This window comes from Rhineura floridana, chromosome 3 (assembly GCF_030035675.1).
Source record: "Rhineura floridana isolate rRhiFlo1 chromosome 3, rRhiFlo1.hap2, whole genome shotgun sequence".
NCBI lineage: Eukaryota > Metazoa > Chordata > Lepidosauria > Squamata > Rhineuridae > Rhineura > Rhineura floridana.
Window position 1 is genome coordinate 110,130,642 of NC_084482.1, and position 22,445 is coordinate 110,153,086.

The window sequence follows — 22,445 nt, forward strand, 5'->3', positions numbered from 1 at the left end:
CTCGGTCAGACCATTGGTACATGTAGCCCACCCAGTATTGTCTTCTCTGACCGGCAGCAACTTCTCAATATTTCAGGCAAAGCAGAACCTTCCTACATGCAAATGGCAGTATTTTTACTCCAATTTCTCCTCAGCCTTCTTTCCATGGTCCCGCTTTCTATTTGTTCCTCTCAGTAGTGAGCATCAATGGTTCACCTATGTGAAGGCTGCCTTTGATTTGGTCACAATAATATGCACCCTTTTGTTTGCATTTGTGCACAGAACTATCATTCAAAGCGAAACTGGTATCATTCTGGTTGCAGTAATGAATAATCATATCATATTGTGACCTATACTTTTGAAGTGGTCATTCCCTTACATATTACAGCATATTACAGTACTGTCTATTTAAAATCTGATTGCCAACTTGAGCCTAGAATATTGCTTTAGTCCAGTTACTTGATTAAATGGTATTAATAGTTCCCCTATCCAAGAAAGTGAGCTGATGAAGTACTTATATTTTGTTCTTCTGTGGTTCAGATTAATTGCTTGACTATTTCTCAAGCTCACTGTGGGGATAGATTTTAAAAATCATTTTGTCATTTTTAATTCACATGCTAAAACTTAAAAGCTGGCTATTACTTTTTTTATAAGGTACTATTACAATTTCTTTGCCTTACAACTGTTATATGAAGCGAGCAGGCATATAAACTGTTTGACAAGATTTTGCACAGCTGTTGGCCAGATTTCAAAGATAGACAATAGATGTGTTGGCTCAGCTGTCATAGTTAAGAGTCCACACTCAATTCCATCACATTCAAAAAGAACACAAGCCAAGGCTAAGCCTCACCCCAGAGTTGAAGCCAGAGTGTGCATCTTCTGGAACAGAGGTGGGCAGACATCAGCATAGCAGGATCTTCTTTTTAGTAGGTCCCTGAGCCTTGTGTGAAAATGGAGGAGGGGGGAACTAAACACACATTCAGTTTCTACACTGAGTTCACAAGTCCTTCAGAGATAAATCCACTCTGGGTTTTCCTGCAAGCTTTCTTTGTTCCAGCTACTAAACTTAGAAAAAAGGGGTGAGGGAGAGAGGGTGTGCTTTTTTGTTGCTAATAGTAAACTGAGAGTCTAAACCCCTTTCAGATCTACCATCAGATTTGGATCTACCTTCTGAACACCCTTCTTCTAGAAGTACATAGAGTACCTACCCAGTGATTAGCATAGCTTCTGATACAAATGGCAAAGCAGCTCTTGCTGTTTTCTGCTCTCCTGAATAGGAAAACTTAAGCGAATCAACATGCCTACAAAGTTCATCTGTATACTGACTTGTATGTAAGTATACCCATCTCTATTTGCATAAGTTTTAATCTTGTTTCTTGCCCAGATAAACCTTAACAAGAAGAGGGAAAACTTAAACTGGGACAGGAAAGATGAAATATAAACCATATCTGTACTAGATCATACAGAACATGTATGTTTTTAATCTTGGTGGATAGCTTTAGGGAAAACATTGGCATAGGACCAAAATATGCAGTTTGAAAAGGTTAATGGCCAGTGTGCTGAATAGACTGTTGTGCAGAGAAAGTGTCTGTAGGTTTCGGTTTAAATAGAAATCTTCCCCACTGCAAGATCTGTCTTGGCTTTTATACAGAAAACATGTCATTCACATGCTTCTAGTATCCCTTAAAATAATGTTTTCAGTTTTCCAGACTTTCCTGCTTAATGGAAGAGCAAGTAAAATAAAGCATACTACTTTAAATTGAATTAAAAATTTACAGTGCACATTTTAATATATATTTTATATAGATATACTTAAAAATCAAATGTATCCAATAATAAAAAATACAGCACATTAAAGTAGTATAATGCATTCCAGTGTATAGCTAGAGACATTGGGGTTTTTTTTTTGTATGAAATTACTCTAATTCCTACCATTGGAGAACTGGCCTACGTTTTTTCTTCTTCAAAAGTTACACCAACCAGTAAATAACAGATATGGATTTAAAAGGATGGACTTTTGCACTCATTCTCAAGGCATGAAGACACTGGAGACTTCAACAGGAACTGTATTGTGTGAAGGGCACATGTACAACCCTGGCAGGCACAGTGTGGTTTTTTAAAAATTTCCCTGCCATTCTGTCACCTTCGTAAATCTCTTTTTTCCTTCAATCAGATACCCCTCATATTTAACCCTCGGCTGTGGTCTGGAGCAGCCCGTGGGGTCTGCTGTCCCCCCCCAAATGCCTCAGCACTTCTTGAACAGCTTATAAGAGCTTGACAACTGAGCTGCCCTCTCAGCCTTCACCCTCCTTAAACCCGTATTTCTAAATGCACCCTTTAGCGATACATTCAGGAATTGACACCGGGGGGGGGGGAGTTGGGGGGGAGAGAGAAGGAAGGAAGAGGCAGGGGAATCGGGTGGTTCTTGCTCAAGGGAACAAAAAAGAACAAATCTGTTACACAGAAAGTTAATGTTCAAGGTCGTCTTTTTGCAGCTGCACAGGCAGCTAGATCCAAGACAGACCTGCATTAGTGCTGCTCCTTTCAATTCAGTCCAGCACCCATGCATGAAAAGAGCTTCTCTTCTCCTAGTAAGTGTGGTCCAGAAACACTACGGCCCTGCCAAGTTTCACCACCAACTTTGTCTTCCTGTTCTTGAAGCAGCAGGTGCCCTTATGCCCGCGCCTTTTGAGTAGGCTGCCTCGTATTCTGCTATGTCTGCAGTTTCATAGAGGAGAGGAAGAGCTAATAGTCACACTGTGCATTATCCCTGTCTCTTTGAGTTCAGTCGGCTTTCTTCAGGAATATCTGAAAGTACATGAATTAGCAAAAAAAAAAAAAAAAGACGGAGCTCGGTAAATCTGTTCTTCATTGTTTGCACTATTGAACATCACCCTATTTAAAGCAAACTGCAAAAGAAAAGAATTTGTTTGTGAAACCACACCTCAAGCAAATCATAATACAGAATCTCTCCGTATGCGAAGGGGAGGGATTTTACTGGTAGACATAACAACACACCAGCGTGCAGGTGCAACTGCTGTCTAGAGAATCTGATTACTAAGCTTCTCTTTTACAAAATCTGTTGGTTTACCTCACAAACCCCATGCATCAATCAAATACATTAAAGACCACATCTGGTCATTGAGAGCGTGTTGCATCTTTCAAGCAAAGTCACACTCTGCCTTTTGGCTTATTGAGGTAGGTCTCTTATACATAAACCAGTGGGGGTGAGATAAATGCTCCTGTGAATGTGATAGTCAGAAAGCAATGCCTATCTCTGTGGATGACTGTGGCCAACAACTACATTTACTTCTCAAATGCATCTCTGGCAACAGGCCCAGTCTGAGCACCTGGCAACCTCTGACAGCTGCTAGACCTCTACAAGCTGCATCGCCAACTGCCATCTGTGCTTGGCCCCTGGCAGTGGTGCTTACAAGCCACTACTTAAACATTTTCCACTGTACTGCAGAGAGATGCTAGTTCAGGCGGGCCTGGGGTGTTATAGGAAATCTTAAATGGCACCTCACAGCTGCTGCTAGGTAATCCTTCAACCAAAGGGGATACAGTGGGCACCATTAAACCTAAGACAGGGCATATAGCTGTAAGAGGTTGCTGTTATCTAGAAGAATGTACATCTGAAGGATTTTGGGGATGAGGAATTCCTGCTAAATGTTCTGCCTAGACAGGTCAGTTGGGGGAAATGCTAGGTGGGAGCCACTGCTATCAACACCCCTGCAAAGGAGGTCCCCCCGGAAAACATGACCTCACTCAATAACAAACATACCTCACTCAAGATGATCCATACAGGAGAGTCAGTCTGAATGGTCAGTCGTATTGCTTCCAGAGGCCCAAAGGAAGGGTCCACTTCTCCTTCAGCAATGCCCTTTGAAAAGGAACCTGCACAAGGACAAAAAAAAAGATGGCTTCAGGACAAGTCTCAGCAGCTCTTACTGACAGCAACACCACTGCGCTCAGGGGTCTCTCTGGTGAAAGGGGATCATTCTTATGCGCCAGCTCCAGTGCAAGAAGTCACACCTAGAAATGCCAAGACAAGCACTGGAGCCTCTGCATTCAAACAAAGGTGTGCTGCTTGAAATGCGAGATGTAGTTGTTATACTGATCAGGATGAGACCGAGGATAAAATAGAGCTTCTTTATTTAACAATTCTTGAAAAAGTAAAACATCTGAGCTTGTTCTGTGCTAGGCCTCACTCAGTACACACAACACTAACTAAACCAGTCTAGCTCTCCCTAGGGTATGTAATACCCTCTAGAGAAAGTTAACTCTTTATTTACTGTGCATCTAACTTAAAGACACATTTCACTACATTTCCCTTTCTTTTGAGTTCTAACTTATTTTGTATTTTTTAACTATCAACAAACGTTGTGTAGAATAACATTTAGTCTCTATAGCCTGGTTTTTTAATTACTCTTCCTCTGGATGTCACTCTCTTCTGACTTTCAAGAGTCTTTCAAGATTGTCTTTGGCAGGTGATGCTTGCTCACAAAAAAATTGTCAGTTCTTTGTTCTTGGCTTTTTGAGATTGTTCTGGCAATAAATTCTGCTCTTCTGGCATTTCTGTCTCTGAATTCTCACTTTGCTGTGAAATTGGTTGTGGTTTCAGAACCAGCTGTAGATGCCTCCTGTTCCTTGGGAATGTTCCATTGTTAGTAGTGACAAAGTATGATCTTGGAGTTTGAGTTTGACTCTGGACTGTTGCTGGTTCAGACCATCCTTTCTGGTCATCTAGTTTCAGTCGTACTTGTGAACCAGGTTGTGATTTTGGAAGTGTCCTCACTCCATAATGTCTCTCATAGTAATATTTGTAGTTTCTTTTAGCCATGTCTGTGACATGGACTTTTCCCAAATCAGGCCACTTAGAATACAAATTTGCTTGTAAGGTTGGAATTTGTGTTCTTAATTGTCTTCCCCTTATTTATGCAGGACTGCACTTCATTGCATTGATAGGTGTTGCTCTGTAGCTTTGCTGTTGCTAGGAAGGGATCTTCCTGACATAAAACTCCTTTTGTTTGTACTGCTCTCTCTGCTTCCCTATTGGCTTGCGGGTAGTGGGGATTGGCTGTAATGTGACAAAAGTCATATTTCTTTGTGAACAAAGTAAACTCCTTCCCTGCAAATTGTGGTCCATTATTTGCATCCCCATCTGGAAAAGATGTTCTTCAGCCAACTGATCAGTTGAGCTTGTTGAATCAGGCATGTATGCAATCTCTATGTATCTGGAGAAATAGTCTATTGCGGCTAAGTACTTTTGTCCTTGTAACTTACAGATGTCTGTTCCTACTCTCTTCCATGGTCTATCTGGCAATGAAGTGATAATGAGTGGTTCCTTCCCTTGTGAAGGTTTATTTGTCTGGCAAAACTCACAGTTTGCTATTACTGCCTTGAGGCCTTGCCCCATTCATGGCCACCAAATAGTCATTCTTGCACGTTCTCTGCACTTAGTGATTCCTTGATGATCTTCATGGCGTTTTTCCAATATTTCCTGTCACATTGTAGCAGGAATGACAATTCTAGCACCAAATAGGACTGTTCCTTCCAACTCCATAAGGCTTCCCTTTTCTGCAAAGAAATGTTTAAGGTTAGTTGTCACTTCAGACATGTACAATGGCCAACGAGTTCTGACAAATTTCAGCACCGTTGCAAGGTCTGGGTCAGTGCTGGCAGCTAGTTGAATACGTTTGAAGGAGCGTGGTAAATATTGGTTTAGAAGCTTGTAGAAGATTTACATAGACTTTGATTGCTTCAACTAACTTGGTTGTTTTGGGGTCTGGAGTTTCCAGTGGATTTCTTGACAGTGTGTCTGCTACAAGAGTCTTGCCTTGTCTGCATTCTGCTTGAAAATTATACCTCATCATGCATAAAAGGAGTCACTGACATCGTACTGGTACTCGATCCAGGACTTTGCAATTGATCAATGGTACCAAGGGTTTATGGTCTGTATAGAGTATAAATTATTCTAGACCAAAGAGATATTCTGAGAATTTTTCACAAACCCACACAGCAGCCTTTTCTATCTGAGTGTACCAGGTCTCAGCTTCTGTTAGTGTTCTTGAGAAACAGGCCACTGGCTTCAACTCTCCATCATGCTTTTGGAGTAGTATTCCTCCCAGGCCATAAATACTGGCATCAGCACTCACTACCATCTGCTAGTACTGGAGCCTCTCTTAAGAGTTTTTTCATGGCTGAGGTGGCCTTTTCTTGGCTTGGACCCAGCACCATGTGCTATCTGCTTTCAAAAGTGTATTTAATGGGTGTAGTTTCTCTGCCAAATTTGGCAATAGGTGTCCCAAATAATGTACCATGCCAAAAAATATTTTCAGTCCTGTCATGGAGTCTGGAGGCTTGATTACGGAAATGGCTTCTACTTTCTTAGGATCCGGGCTCACACCATGTTCATTTATGCAGTGCCCAAGATATGTAAGCTCTTTCTGGCGTGAGATGCATTTGCTGTTGTTGAGTCTTAACCATGTTGCCTTTACTGTTGCTAAAACTTTGGCCAGTCTTTCATTGTGTTCTGCCATTACGGCACCACATACCAACACAATGTCCATGAACACTGAAACACCTTCCAGGTGTTGTAACAGCCCCAACATTCCTCTCTGAAACAGCTCAGGTGCACTTGAAATTCCAAATGGCGATCTCTTGAAGAAGTATCTCCCAAACAGAGTGATGAACTTAGTCAATTTAGCAGTGCTGGTAGCTAGGCAGATCTGCCAGAATCTATTTGCAGCATCAAGCAGTGAAAATATGTGGGCATCTGTTAACTGTGGCAGGATATCATCCACAGTAGAAAGAATGTACTTTTCCCGTTTGACAGCTTTTTTTAGTTGTTTTAGATCCACACATATGTGTACTGCTTTGTCCTTCTTTGGTACTGGAACCATTGCTGCACACCAATCAGTAGGTTCTGTGATAGGTTCTATGACTCCACAGCGAACCATTCTATCTAGTTCTGCCTTTAGTTTTGGTAGCAATGGAACAGATATTGTTCTGGCAGTGTGAATAGCATAAGGTACAGTCCTCTTTGAGCCTTATCTGTACTGGTGATGTCTTCAAAGTTCCAACTGTGTTGGGAATTTCTGCGGAACATTCATCTAAATGTTTCACCAACCCCATCATAGTTGCAACGTCTCAGGTTAGATTATTAGTCTTTGCACAGATCACATAGACTTTAAAGTCATAGTCATTGTCTCTGCAGCAGGTTCTTGCTATGAAGTATCCCATGCGATTTAGATTCTGTCCTCTAAGACCAGTTAAAACTGTTGTCTGCTGGAGACTAGGCAGGTTAGAGAAAGACTTGTAAATAGACTCAGAAATTATGCTGACATCTGTACCAGTGTCTATTTTAAACTTTATTGAGAGCCCACTGATTTGTAGTGATACTTCCCAAGGATCTGTGAAATTTCCCACCCAGGTGACTGGACCCACAAAAAATTGTTCTTGAGTTTTGTGCTGCTCCACAGTTTTGCTCACCATTCTAGTGTGGCACATAGCTGCAAAATGGCATATGTTCTTACATTTGTGGCATTCTGCAGCCTTTGCAGAACAGACTGCTCTTTGTGTATGCCCTTTCCCACATCATGTGCATCTTGGGGCTTTTATTTGAGCATTAGATGTTTGGCTGTATATTTGTTTCTGGTATTTTGGAGTTTGGGGTTTCCATTTGTGCAGGTGTTTCTCGGCTATTTCTTGCAGCCCTTTTAAAGCACCCTGGCCTTTTATAAGCTCTGAGTTTCTTATCTCTACAGCCATCTCCAAAGTGAGATTGGACTCCACCTGCAGCTTCTAGGACACGTCTTTATCCAAAATTCTCACTATGAATCAGTCTCTGAGCATTTCACTCCTTGTGTCCCCAAAAGCACATTCATCAGCTTTCTCATGCAGCCATTTTATGTAGGCCTCTGCAGATGCCCCTAGTTTCTGATCTCTCTGGTGAAAGCATGCCCTCTCATGAATGAGATTTTTCTTTGGCACAAAATATTCATCAAATTTCCCCAGGACTAGGAGATAATCATCCTGGTCCTCTGCAGCAGCAAACTCAAATTATTTAAATATCTGCTGTTTGCTGGCCCATGGCATAATCAAGGAACATACCTGAATTTCTTCATTCAGTTTTGTAGCAATGCAGTATCTGAAAAACCTCTGCTTCCAATCTGGCCACGTTGCAGGCCAGGTGAAATCAAAGGCCTCTGGTGGGGAAAACTTTGCCATTGCTTTCCTTTTTTTGTTTTGTTTTGTTTCAGTTGTGCTAGGAGTTGTGCTACTCTGGAGACAATATGAGGATTTCTTAACTTCTGACACAATGTTATATTGATCAGGATGAGACCGAGGATAAAATAGAGCTTCTTTATTTAACAATTCTTAAAATAGTAAAACATCTGAGCTTGTTCTGTGCTAGGCCTCACCCAGCACACACAACACTAACTAACTAAATCAGTCTAGCTCTCCCTAGGATGTGTATTTATTTATTTATTTATTTATTGCACTTGTATACCGCCCCATAGCCAAAGCTCTCTGGGCGGTTTACAGTAATCAAAAACATTAAAACATATACACAATTTAAAACACGTATTTTAAAAACAATTTAAAACACAATTTTAAAATTTAAAACAATATAAAAGCAATTTAAAACACATGCTGAAATGCCTGGGAGAAGAGGAAAGTCTTGACCTGGCGCCGAAAAGATAACAGTGTTGGTGCCAGGCGCACCTCGTCAGCAAGCTCATTCCATAATTTGGGGGCCACCACTGAGAAGGCCCTCTCCCTTGTTGCCACCCTCTGACCTTCCCTTGGAGTAGGCACCCGGAGGAGGGCCTTTGATCTTGACCGTAGTGTACGGGTGGGTTTGTATTGGGAGAGGCGTTCCATCAGGTATTGTGGTCTCAAGCCGTGTAAGGCTTTATAGGTCAAAACCAGCACCTTGAATTGAGCTTGGAAACATACAGGAAGCCAATGCAAGCGGGCCAGAATCAGTATTCTATGTTCGGACCATCTGGTCCCTGTTACCAATCTGGCCGCTGCATTTTGCACAAGCTGCAGTTTCCGAACCGTCTTCAAAGGCAGCCCCACGTAGAGTGCATTGGAGTAATCTAATTTGGAGGTTACCAGAGCATGGACAACTGAAGCCAGGTTATCCCTGTCCAGATAGGGACGTAGTTGGGCCACCAACCGAAGCTGGTAGAAGGCACTCCGTGCCACCGAGGCTACCTGAGCCTCAAGTGACAGAGATGGTTCTAGGAGAACCCCCAAGCTACGAACCTGCTCCTTCAGGGGGAGTGCGACCCCATCCAGAACAGGTTGGACATCCACCATCTGGTCAGAAGAACCACCCATTAGCAGCATCTCAGTCATGTCTGGATTGAGCCTCAGTTTATTAGCCCTCATCCAGTCCATTGTCGCAGCCAGGCACCAGTTCAGCACATTGACAGCCTCACCTGAAGAGGATGAAAAGCAGAAATAGAGCTGCGTGTCATCAGCATACTGACGGCAACGCACTCCAAAGCTCCGGATGACCGCACCCAACGGTTTCATGTAGATGTTGAACAGCATGGGGGACAGAACTGACCCCTGCGGAACCCCATACTGGAGAGTCCAGGGTGCCGAGCAATGTTCCCCGAGCACCACCTTCTGGAGGCGACCTGCCAAGCAGGAGCGGAACCACCGCAATGCAGTCCCTCCCACTCCCAACTCAGCTAGTCTCCCCAGAAGGATACTATGGTCGATGGTATCGACCATGGTAATACCCTCTAGAGAAAGTTAACTCTTTCTTTACTGTACATCTAACTTAGACACATTTCACTACAGTAGTCACAACTGTGGTTTCTAAGCCGCCATCTTCTGCTTTTAGAGAAGTTAATAGTTGGAGCTAGCTAAAATTGACTCCCATTTTCAATTTATAGGACTGGCTCTAACTGCATGTGCTCATTAAAAAAAAAGATTCCACTCCCCATTCCATAAGCTGGCTTAGTTTATAAAAGCTACACCTTGTGTGAAATCATACAACTAGATTTTCAAGTTAGGTCACACAATATTATTGCTCTACTTGCTGCTCATCACCTAAAACATGTATGGTAAGACTGGCGCAGTAATGTTAACACTAAAATGCCATCTGCCACATTTGAATATATGGTGTTTTCCCTGCAATAACTCACCAAGAAACAACCTCCGACTAGCTCAGTGTAGCTGTTTGAAGTGCAGGCAGCCTACTGTGTTTGGCTTTCCCTTCTGCCTCATTTTTAGGCACTGACTGTCTTTTCTAACAGCTAACAAACCTACAGTAGTAACAGTGGCTTTGTGAATGAGTTATGCCCTGTACTGCACCACAAAATCATAGAATAGTAGATTTGGAAGAGATCTATAAAGCTAGAGTCCAACACCATGCTCAGTGCAGAAATCCAAGTTAAAGCATACCCCCACACCAAGGTTTTTCTGAAAGAGAAAACATCTTGCCCAAGAGGAAAGATGTAGCTTTTATTAAAATATGAAAAATATATACTTCAGGGCCTACTGAAGACCTTCCTCTTTCAACAAGCCTTTTAAGTAGATATATTTATCCCAGTCTGAATCTGTATAAACAATTGATGCTTTTAGTTTTTTTTAGTTTTGTTTGCAACCCTGCGCTCCTTTTGTGAAGAAGGGAGGGATATACATGTAATAATAAATAAATATTATTGGGAAATCTAACTATAATTCTGAATACACTACATATAATGACAGAGCACTGCCTTTGCCCTCAGTACTTCTTAGCCCCAAATGGCAGATTTCAAGAGGTGGGAGCAGCCTCCAGAAAAGACAAAACCATGACAGTAACAGACTGCCAAGCAATATGACAGCACCAAGCTATCATGCAACAATGACCATGCAATTTTACTATCACCTCCCCTAAAGAAGTGAGCTCAAAAAATGTGTCAGGTGGTTTTTGTTACGCAAAGCTGCAGCTGTCCAGTAGGTGGCACTGCTTCATCATATAATATCATTACATACACAAACTAATAGTGAATTCATTCTCTTTGTACTGATCCTTAAGTGGTAAATCCACTAGTCACACTCAAGAGGACGTTATCAAAGATTCAGAAAAAAACACATAAAGGGCTACCCACACATACACCCCTCGACTTCCCAATGAGGACTGAGAATGCTGAGTATCTAAATCTGAAGGGCCCAAGAATGGAATTCAATATCCTTAAAGAAGTCATGATTGCCAGCAGGAACCCTAAATAGGAGCACTTCACAGTACAACTCACTTGGACAGTACTTATTTCAAATGCATTTTCAAGCAGAAGCAATATGGAACAAGAAGTTCCCCCCAGCTGAAGAGATGTATGGATATCCAGTACTGTTGAAATCTACACCTGCATGTACCACATTAAGTGAGAAGCCATCTTAAAAATGGTAGGGAATCATCTTCTGTCTTTCTAATATCTAAGTCATTACTATGCACTGCCTCTTTTTCCTCTTCAACATCTCTCCAATCAATCATTTTCTTCTTGCTAAAACCATCATTTCCATTCAATTCCTGTCTCAGTGAGTCTACTATAACTTCCTTCTTGAACAATATGCTTGCAGTCTTACCCCTCTCGTGTCAGCCTTTGGTACAATTTCCCCTCCCACCTGCTCTAGCCTGTATAGTCATGTACCCTCCCTCCTCAAGTCACCACTGGCACCCAACTGCTTTCTGCATCAAATCCTAGCTCTTTCATTTGCTCTGCGTCTCTCCTGTCCTGTGATTCTTTCTCCTGTTAGCACAAGCATGTTTTAATATCACTCCACTTTGGTTTCCCTCTCCTGCTGAAGCTAGTGTGGAATTTTCTAGGCCCGAGAAAACACTTCCTGTTTTCACCAGTTTCAGGCACCTCCTGCACCTTCAGAACTCCATATCAAGTTGTGCAAAGCCTTTCCCGAGCTACCAGAATCTGTTTTTCTTGCCACCACTTAAACCCTTCCTCCTCTTAACATATTGTACTATCTTCCCTCAGAGCCCCTTCAATGAGACTTTAAATTACAAGTGAGTAGTGACTGGGAAAGGATCAGATTTCTACTCATGTGTATTTCAACACGACAGACAACTAAATATACATGTGGATGTAGTTCAAATTATAGCACATGTATTTTGTATTCACAAATCCTCATATTCAAATCCCAAAAGCCTATTTTGAAGAGGCCTGTAAACCCTCTGGGCTGGGCCCCTGTTAATTTCAGTATTCTGTACAATGCATTGGTGCTAAATGAGGCTTAAGCAAGTCTAGCAAACCAAGAATGTGCACGCTAGTTAAAAAGTGCAACTATGATATTTACTTTCTACACTCAAGAAATTCTCAAATTCACATAACGGAACAACAGGCTGAGGACCACTTCTGATATTACAGTTCCCACTCCTTTTTTGTTTTTGATTATTCACTGCAGATCTTGTACCTTTTTAAATACAAAACATCCCCCTTCCGCCGCCTCCTTTCCCCAACCCCTTTCAGATCTGAAAGAAGTCTGCCACCATCACCTCAAGTAGCTGTCCAGTGGAGCTTTTCCCTATTGTCAGAAGTCTGTTGACATCAACTCCAGGAAATTGAGTTTTAGACCCTTTGGAGGCCCACTGTGAATTGGCTGCAAGGAAGTTTGAGAGTAAAGTTGCTTGCCTCCATAGCAATCTTGATGCCTCATCCACATCTACTGTAGTCCCCAATGAGGTGTCCAGTGCACCATCTGCTGCAACTTCTTGGGAACGGTTTCAGTTGATGCAGCCTGATGACATAGCCAAGGTGCTTGTGATGATGCGGCCAGCAAGTGTCCTCTCAACCCTTGCCCTTCTTGGCTTATTAAAGCTTGCCAAGGGGGCTTGACCCAGTGGATCCAGGGTGTGGTCGATGCATCATTGCAGGAGGGAGTGGTTCCAGCCACCCTGAAAGAGGCAGTGATTCAACTGCTCCTGAAAAAGCCCACCCTGGACCCACTGTTTTGCATCAACTACCACCCAGTCACAAATACCCCCTTCTGAGGAAAGGTGATTGAGAGGCTATGGCGCAGCAATTGCAAGTACTCTTAGATCCTTCTGGGCCGACTTGGTGAGATGGGTATTGGAGGCAGTTTTACCATGGTTCTGATCCTATCTCCAGGCTCGTTTTCAGAAAATACCATTGGGCAATTGTCTTTTGCCCCCTGGCAGTTGTGCTGTGGGGTGCCTCAGGGTACCATCTTGTCCTCCATGCTGTTTAACATCTATATGAAACCCCTGGGGGTGGTCATCAGCAAATATGGGGTGAAGTGTCAGCAGTACGCTGATGATACCCAACTCTATTTCTCTGTAACAACTGAATCGGGAGAGGCTGTGCAAGCCCTGGACTTGTGACTGGACTCAGTGGTGGGTTGGATGAGGGCCAATAAACTGAGTCTGAATCCTAGCAAGACGGAGACGCTGTGGGTTGGTGGTTCTCGAGTTTGGATAATTGGTCAGTTGCCTGCTTTGGATGGGGTTGTACTCCCTCTGAAAGAGCAGGTCCGTAGTCTGGGTGTGCTCCTGGATCCATCTTTGTCGCTAGAGGCCCAGGTGACCTCAGTGGTTTGGAGTGTATTTTACCAGCTGTGGCCGTTTCTGGACTGGGATAGCCTGACCACTGTTGTCCATGCATTGGTAACCTCTAGGCTAGATTATTGTAATGTGCTGCATATGGGACTACCCTTGAGGTTGATCTGGGAGCTGCAGCTGGTGCAAAATGTGGCAGTGAGACTGCTCACTGGGGCAGGGTATCACCAATGTGTTACCCCGCTGCTTAAAGAACTGCACTGGCTACCTATTAGCTACCGGGCTAAGTTCAAAATTTTAGTTTTGGTGTACAAAGCCCTACACAGCTTGGGACCAGGATACCTGAAAGACCATCTTATCCCTTAGATACCCAGACGATCACTGTGCTCTGCAGGTGAGGGCCTCCTGCAGATACCGTCTTATCAGAAGGTCTGTTCTGCACACCATAGGAAACGGACCTTTAGTGTAGTGGCACCTACCCTTTGGAATTCCGTCCCCTTAAATATTAGACAGGAACCATCTCTGTTATCTTTTTGGTGCCTACTGAAGACCTTCCTCTTTCAACAAGCCTTTTAAGTAGACACCTTATCCCAGTTTGTGTCTGTGTTGGAATTGCGTTTTAATATATTTTTAAACCTCCTCTTTTTTTAAAAAAAATGTTTTTAAAATATGTTTTGTTTTAATATGTTTTAATGGTTGTTGTGTTTTAATATATATTAATCTGTTTTTATGATGTTTTAAAGCATTTTTAGTGCTTTTGTTTGCCACCCAAGGCTCCTACGGGAAGGGTTGGATATATATAAAATAATAAAGAAATAAATAATAAAGAAAGAGCTACTGGGCCAGAAGGACATAAGTGCCACCCTAGCATGGTTTCCTATTGTGTTCAGAAAACCTGGGTAATGGAAGCAGCCAGGAAATGGCCACTGGCTGCAAGCACCCAACAGGTAGAAAGATGCACACCTGTTACCATTTGCTGACAAAATCCCTGCAACTGTTTTAGGAATGTGAGGTGGGGGGATGATGGTGGAAGCTGCTCAGAAAGAGCAGCAGGATCAGTAAATAGTATCTGCCACAGACTGGCACAGCTCCAATCTGAAAAAGTCATTATATGAAAGCAGGCTCCACTGTGTTTCCACATTAGTGTAGTTAAAAACAGAACTAAAGAGAAAATACTTTTTTTAAAACTACCCCAGAGAACAGTATCAGATTAACTGTAAGCCGGCTCCCGTTTCTGTCCTTCAGGTTTATCCAGACTTCCTGGTCTCTACAGTGTTGACAGCATTTGCACAGTGTTAGCCTACCAAATCATTCTCAGCAAAGTCTTTAAAACAAAGATATATGCAAATTCTAACCCCTGGAAAATAACAAAACTTTCACGTGTGTTCTAAGTGAATGACTTTTACTCTAAATTCCAGGTCAAGCGGGGGAAAATGCTAATTAATTCAGAATACGCTTGCCCTACCCTTCAAGCCTTCTCTGCCATCACTCTCTGTGTAACTATACTATCTGTACAGCAACATACACAGTGTATTATCCACAAACAGCAGGCTACTGTTTGCCTTGAACCAGCAATTTACCTATCTGTATATAGCCGTCAGATGTCCTGTGGTACTTGAATGCTGTTGCTCTTCCCTCCTGCAGGGCTTCCTTATCTGACTGGAGACTCTGAGCAGGAAAACAGAAGATCTTTGCAAAAAGCCAGCAACAAGGATTTAGGCAGCCTGCTGTGGGTACAACTTGAACCACTATGACTGTAAAGCACCAGGCAATGTTTATGTTTTCAGACACAGACACATACAAGGTTGTTAGAAGACCTTCTCTGTGCTTTCAGGGACCCATAAAAGTCTATACAAGTATATGTAGTAAGGATCAGACTCAGCCTGTCTTTTTCGTGCTACGGGCTGTGTACCTTAAACAGCGAATGACTAAACAGGCTGGCTTCTAGGTTTTGGAATAATGCCTTAGGAATCAGAATTTGGATTCAGATTATGTGGCACAGGTTTCTCAGAAGCTCTCATTGCTAAGCCTCTGATCCAAGACAGATACTCTTGTAATGATATCCAACCACAAAGTAATGGAAATCTGAGTTATAATCTCTTACACCCATGATGCCTTCAAAATGCTAATGCTAACAATCACCTATGGCTCTGGGAGATCATAATGGCTACAGTATTACCTTGCCAAGACTATGCGAAAGGTTTAAGAATGAATCACAACCTTTATCATGCACAAGCAGAAAGACATCATGTTACATACTATCATCTGCTCTTCAAAAGGGGTTCCTTCCTAAAAATGTAAGAAAAGTACTGCTGGATCAGACCAAAGCCCTATCAAGTCCAGCATCCCATTTCCTATCTTGTGGCCAAACAAGAGGGCAATAGCCCTCCCCTGATGTTACTTCCCAGCAACTGGTATTCCAGAGGTCTTTGGAGAAGCATTACTTTCAGTCTCCCATCTCACCTAAACTTCTGCCATAAGCTCAGCAAACTTACGTCAAAGGGCAAGACTTCCACGGTTGTGTTGAAGAGTTTGTCTTCGGGGTGTTCAATGTTGCCACTGCGGAAGAAAAACCTGTGCGACAGGAACCAACAATTAATACACAAATTCATAGCGGATAATCACAAAAGGACCCGACCAGGCACGAACTTACCCAACAGGTGGTTCTCCTCCCACAGTAAGCCCACTCTGAGAGAAAGACAGCTCTATGTGCACAAACAACCAATTACGATTTGATTGTTTGATTGCACTTGCAAATTAAGCACTCCACTGCATCTGAATGAATAGAAGCAAGAAGTGCAATTATCCACTCGTGGTGAGAGCAGTTCAGCTATACCAAACTGGAGAAGAATTCTATATGCATTTTGAATGGATTCTGGGAAGGATAAAATCACACAGACAAGATGTTTCCACCTTAACAAAACAAACAAACCTCTGAACATTAAATGCTCAGGGAAATTTAACAGACCAACAGATGGATTTCCAGAGACCACATTTAATCTTCCCCTTGGTTCCCATAGGCGTGATTTAAGTTGTAGACTAGGGATGCGCAACCTGTAGCCCTCCAGATGTTGCTAGGCTACAAGTCCCTTTATAAGAAAACAAGGAGAGCCCTGCTGGATCAGACCAAAGGCCCATCTAGTCCACTATTAAGTGGCTAACTAGGTGCCTATGGGAAGCTCAGACACAAGAACATGAGTGCAACAGAATTCTCCCACTCAAGATCCACAGATCATTGGCCATGGGAGTCCAATAACATCTGGAGGGCCATAGGATAGAGAAACTACGCATCTTAGACCAAGAGCAGGGGCCACAAATGTAAAACAATCAGTTCTGGAGGAAAAGAAGAAGAGGCACAGCCCTATCATTCCGAGAAATGCATACCACTGTATTCTGGCCTTGAGTAAACCCCAAGGAAAACATAGAAGGCCCTTCCTTTTTGATAACTTCAATGCATCAGTCCAAAATGTAGCATTAGTATAAATGAGTAGATTCAAGGTACAGACTAGTCCACTGTTCTTCAACCTTGAGCCGCCAGATGTTATTAGACTACAACTCCCATCAACTCTAGTCAGCTTAGCCAATGACGAAGGATATGGGAGTTGTAGTCCAACAACATCTGGGGACCCAAGGTTGAAGAACAGTAGGATATTTAATCAAGTCTCAGGACAGAAGAAGACCCAAGGAATTTAATGGGAGTAGGTGTCCAACAGCCACTTGGGAAACTAGGACTGGAGTGAGGAGAGAGCCCAAGGGATCTTGTCCAATAAAATGGAAATGTCCTCAGATGGTCCTGGTTACACAACAGATAAGGAAGTAGAAACAGGAACACATGCCTTCCCTAATAAGATCCTCTCTCCAGGTTCTTTGAGGGAGTCCCAAGAAAATGTAGTTTCTGCCTTTGTAAAACTGTGGTCACTGTGCCATTTTATCTGTAAGCAGCACACTCAAAAACAGGCAGACCTTATTCCCGAAACCATACTATCGTTCTCAAGCAGAGATCAGCACTTTCCAAAGCTAAGCCTGAATCAAAGGAAGGTTGTAAAGGTTTACCGAAGTCAACATGGAAGGATGTTTGAATGAGCTACAGGAATGAACTTAATTAATAACCTTTTCTGAAGAAAAACACTTTGATTCACAGAAAGTCAAATTAAAACAAACCACAATTCTAATAAAATGACTTAAACCCTACAAATGCTATGTGACCTAAACAATCAAAACAGCAGAACACATAAGAGTAAGGCCTACAAATCAATCTACCAAATCCCCAAAGCCAGATTCTCACTATATGGCTGAGGGATGATGATGATATAACAATAACAAATGTATTATTCATTGAATATATATCTTGCCCTTCTTCCGAAAGGAGTCCAGGGTAGCAAACACATCAACAAAACAGGTTGACAACAGAAATCAAAGCATTCTAAAACAGTTAAAGATATTTTAAGAGCTCAATTACAATTTTAAAAAATTCATCCAGTGAATTCATCCAGTGCTCTCCTTGTCAGGCATAGTCTCCTTCAGCCATCAAATTCCTGGGTAAATTTCTCCTGAAAGTCAATAGTAACAGAGACAGACTCACCTCATTGGGGAGGGCATTCCACAAATGGGAAGCCACCACTGAAAAGACCTTGGCATGGGTCAACATCAAAGAGGGAGCCGCCAATGGTGGCACCACCAAGAAGGCCTCACCTGCCAGTCATAGGGTCTGAGATGTTTGATACTGAGGAAGGCAGTCTTTTAGATACTTGGGTCCCAAGTCATTTAGGGCTTTATATGTTGATACTAATACCATGAATTGGGCCCAGTAGCTCACTGGAAGCCAGGGCAGCACTTTCAAGACCAGTAACATGCAGTGCCAGTGGGCTGCCCCACCTACCAGTCTAGCAGTTGCATTCTACACTAGCAGCAGCTTCTGGACTGTCTTCAAGGGCAGCTGCATATACAGCACATTACAGCAGTCCAGATGGGTAGTCACCAGAGCATGGACAACTGAGGCCAGGCTATCCCAGTCCAGGAACAGCAACAGCTGGCAAATCAATCTCAGCTGGCATAAGCACTCCTAGCCATAGAAGCCACTTGGGACTCTAGTGTCAAGTTGGAACCGAGAAGTACTTCCAGACTACGAACCTGTTCTGTCCCAGAACAGGTCAAACACATTATTTATTTATTTGTTTATAAAAATATTTGTATACCGTTATTTTGTTAAAAACATCAAAGCGGTTTACAACACGTTACAAAACAACCACCCTAGAATAAAAACATTAAAAATACAATAAAAACAAAGGTCAACTGTTGTGAAAAAAGCATCTTCTTAATTGCCTGCAAAAGCCTGACAGAACAGAAAGGTTTTCGGGAGGCATTTAAGTTAAAACAGAGGGTGCCTCCTGAACCCACAGCACAGAGTTCAGCCTCAATTTATTAGCCCCCATCCAGCCCATCACTGCCTCCAGACACCTGTCCAACACCTTCACAGCCTCTCCTGGTTCAGATGGAATGGTGAGACTGAGCAGTGTGAGCAGCATAATGATGGCACCGTGCTCCAAATCCCTGGATGACATCTCCTGGTGGTTTCATATAGATATTAAATAGCATAAGAGACAGTATGGACCCTTGTGTGACCCCACAGCCCCAAAGTCACAGAGGTGAACAACAATCTCCTAGTACTACTTTCTGGTAGTGGCCCTGCAGGTAGGAGCTGAACCTCTGCAATACAGTACCTCCAACTCCCACCCCCTTCATTCGCTCCAGAAGAACACCATGGACACTTGCGTCAAAAGCTGCTAAGAAGTCAAGGAGAACCAACAGGGTCACAATGCCCCCATCTCTCTCCTGATCAAGGTCATTAATCAAGGATGTTTCTGGGCTGAAACCGGGCTGGAAGCCCGACTGGAATGGATCTAGATAATCTGCTTCCTCTAGGCATGCCTGCAGCTGGTCAGCCACCGCCCACACAACCACCTTGCCCAGGAAGGGAATATTGGAGATTGGACAGTAGTTTTCTAAAATCTCTGGATCCAGGGAGGACCTCTTCAAGAAGAGCTGCATGACTGCCTTCTTCAAGGCAGTGGGCATAACTCTCTCCTGGAGTGGGGCATTAACCACTCCCTGGACCCAAACAATGAAGAAGCTAGACAAACCTTCCTAGGGAGGATAATCTACAAGTGCCAGAGCCACAAAGGCCCCAACTCTTATTCCTACTTTCTAAACTTCAAACAATAGGACAAAACCTCTGATAATGATTTAAGCATGTGGGGAAGGGCATACTGGAGGAGGCAACCATTAAGGTCCTTAACTCTAAGAGCAGCGCACCTCAAACTGAAGCAAGCATCAACGGGTTTCCCTGCACATATGTCCACAGGGGCTCTCACACCATCTGTTTGAAAGCAGTTCAACTCTGCAAGTCTGCATGGTATACATGTGAGAAAAAGAATGGGCAGATAGCCTTACATGTCACATCTTAAGCTTCCCTTCCTCATTATACAGCCATGAGAGTGGCTGTATACTATAGCCAGCGTGGGTTTTTCACATTCCGCAATGTTAAATTGAAAATACCCCCCATGCCATTCTGATGCTTCCCATAAGCTCATTTCAAAACAAAACCTTGCAAAACTTATAGTACTAAACTCAGAAACGCTTGCTTAACAACCCTCTCAATTTTCCTGGCGATACACAAAACAGTCAGAGAGAATCGAGAGTTCAAAGTCTAAAAAGAGAGAAAAAAAACCTCAGCCCTTTTGGACTTTTTTCACTGAGAGTTCTCATAATCTGTTGAAATTCATTAAAAATCAGCCATGTTCACAGAGTACCTGTAACCATGATACTGACCTTGCCCCATACTCTGACCTTCATCTTCTGCAGTTTAAAAGTTAAAAAAAAATGCCTGGCTGATTTTTTAATTAATTTAAGAAATTTTGGCTGGAAGCCTATGATAATGTGGGGCATGCTCAATAAGAACCAACTGTCAGTGTTCTAAAAGCCTCACAGCTGCTGGGCCTGGCTAATCAGGGGGCCACACCCATGCCAGACTTGATTTCACTTGAGACAGTCATGGCTTCCCTCAAAGAATCCTGGGAAGTGTAGTTTGTGAAGGGTGCTAAGAGGAGACGCCTATTCCCCTGAGAGAAGGGTTAACAGTCAGCCACTCTGATTGAAGGTCTGTGAGAGGAACAGGGCGTCTCCTAGCAACTCTCAGCACCCTTCACTAACTACACTTCCCAGGATTCTTTGAGAGAAGCCATGATAAATTGTTTTAAATTGTTTTTAAAAGATGTTTTTAAATTTGTATATTTGTTTTTAATGTTTTTAGTTATTGTAAACCGCCCAGAGAGCTTCGGCTATGGGGCGGTATATAAATAGACTAAATAAATAGATAAATAAATAATGATTGTCCAAAGTGTAATAGAGGCCTGGTGTGGATGTGGCCAGGGACAGCTTTGTTTTAAATTTGGGTGGGAGGCTACATGTGCCTGCTGTAAAATAAAAAGGTGGGGGGAAACGCTGAAAAACAGTGATACTGTTCACAATGTTTTCCTTTTGCTCTCTGCTATCTTTTTGGGACCTTTTGAAGACTTTTCCTCTTTTAATAAGCCTTTTAAGTTGAGACCTATCCCAGTCTGCGTCTGTGTTAGAATTGCTTTTAATATGTTTTCTTTAATAATGTTTTTAACCCTTTTTTAAAAAAAAGATGTTTGAAGGCTTTTTTAAAAATGTTTTTGTTTTGTTTTAATGTATTTTAAGGTCTTTTTATGATGTTTTAAAGCGTTTTTATTGTTTCTGTTTGCCGCCCTGGGCTACTGCTGGGAGGAAGGGCGGGATATAAATCAAATAATAAATAAAGGAAAAGGGCTTCCCTTCTGCCCAGTACCCACCCACCCAATCTCCTCCCCCTCCCCTTCCTGCTCCTCCCCCAGGTCAGTGTTGGACTGTGACCTGGGAGACCAGGGTTCAAATCCCCACACAGCCATGAAGCTCACTGGGCAACCTTGGGCCAGTCACTGCCTCTCAGCCTCAGAGGAAGGCAATGGTAAAACAATATCTGAATACTGTTTACCATGAAAACCCTATTCATAGGGTCAATATAAGTCAGGATTGACTTGAAGGCAGTCCATTTCCATTTTCAAACATGATTGCACAGAAATAAATCCCATTGAACTCAAAAAGTATGCAAACAATCAAACCCACTCTCCCTTCTCCTCCCTCCTATTCCCTCCCTTCTCCTCCCTCCTATTCCCTCCCTCTTGCCTCTTCCCTCCCCCTTCCTTTGCCCCTCCCTCCCCATCCCCATCCCCATCCTCCTCCCAATGCTCAGTTTTACCTATCTTAAGCATGATTGCACGGAAGTAAATACCATTGAACTCTATAAGCCTGCAAATGATCAGACCTGCCTTTTCCCTCCTTCCCCTCTTCTCTACCATCCTCCTCCCCTCCCCTCTTCCTTCTTCCTCCTCCCCTGGCCACTCCAGCCCCCCCTCCCCCCTGGTCAGTTTTACCTATCCTAAGCATGATTGCAGGGGAGTAAATCCCACTGAACTCAATAACCATGCAAGTGATCAATCCATTCTCAGCAAGCTTGCACAGGATCCCATTTCTTACCTCCTGGATTAAAAAGCAGGAAAATTCACTAATAGGCAAAAAACCTTGCAGTTTAAGAATGTACCTATAAGCCCACAGATATTTTTATCAAACTTTAAAAAGCAGGGAAATTGGGCAGCTATAGTGAATGCACCAGGGGAGCAGGAGACCTAAACTCCTCTCTGGATTGGACTGTGAAAGACCAACCCAAATGGTGTTTGCATTTTGACCAATTTGTAGGGCAGTCCAATATCTCAGAGAGGAGTTCAGGTCTCCTGCTCCCCTGGTGCATTCACTATAGCTGCCCAATTTCCCTGCTTTTAAAAGTTTGATAGAAATATCTGTGGGCTATAGGTAT

At 42.8% G+C, this 22,445-nt stretch overlaps 1 protein-coding gene across 1 annotated transcript in view; it reads right to left on the reverse strand.

Moving 5' to 3' along the window:
- Positions 1–1,738: 1,738 nt before the first annotated feature.
- MGAT4B (alpha-1,3-mannosyl-glycoprotein 4-beta-N-acetylglucosaminyltransferase B) overlaps positions 1,739–22,445 on the reverse strand; it is a 178,298-nt gene continuing 157,591 nt past the window's right edge. Inside the window, exons 12-15 of the mRNA XM_061617321.1 lie at positions 16,009–16,087; positions 15,094–15,181; positions 3,764–3,876; positions 1,739–2,787 (exon numbers count right to left, since the gene is read on the reverse strand). Coding sequence (XP_061473305.1) covers positions 2,764–2,787; positions 3,764–3,876; positions 15,094–15,181; positions 16,009–16,087 — 304 coding nt within the window. The 3' untranslated portion in view covers positions 1,739–2,763. The remainder of the gene's footprint in view (positions 2,788–3,763; positions 3,877–15,093; positions 15,182–16,008; positions 16,088–22,445) is intronic.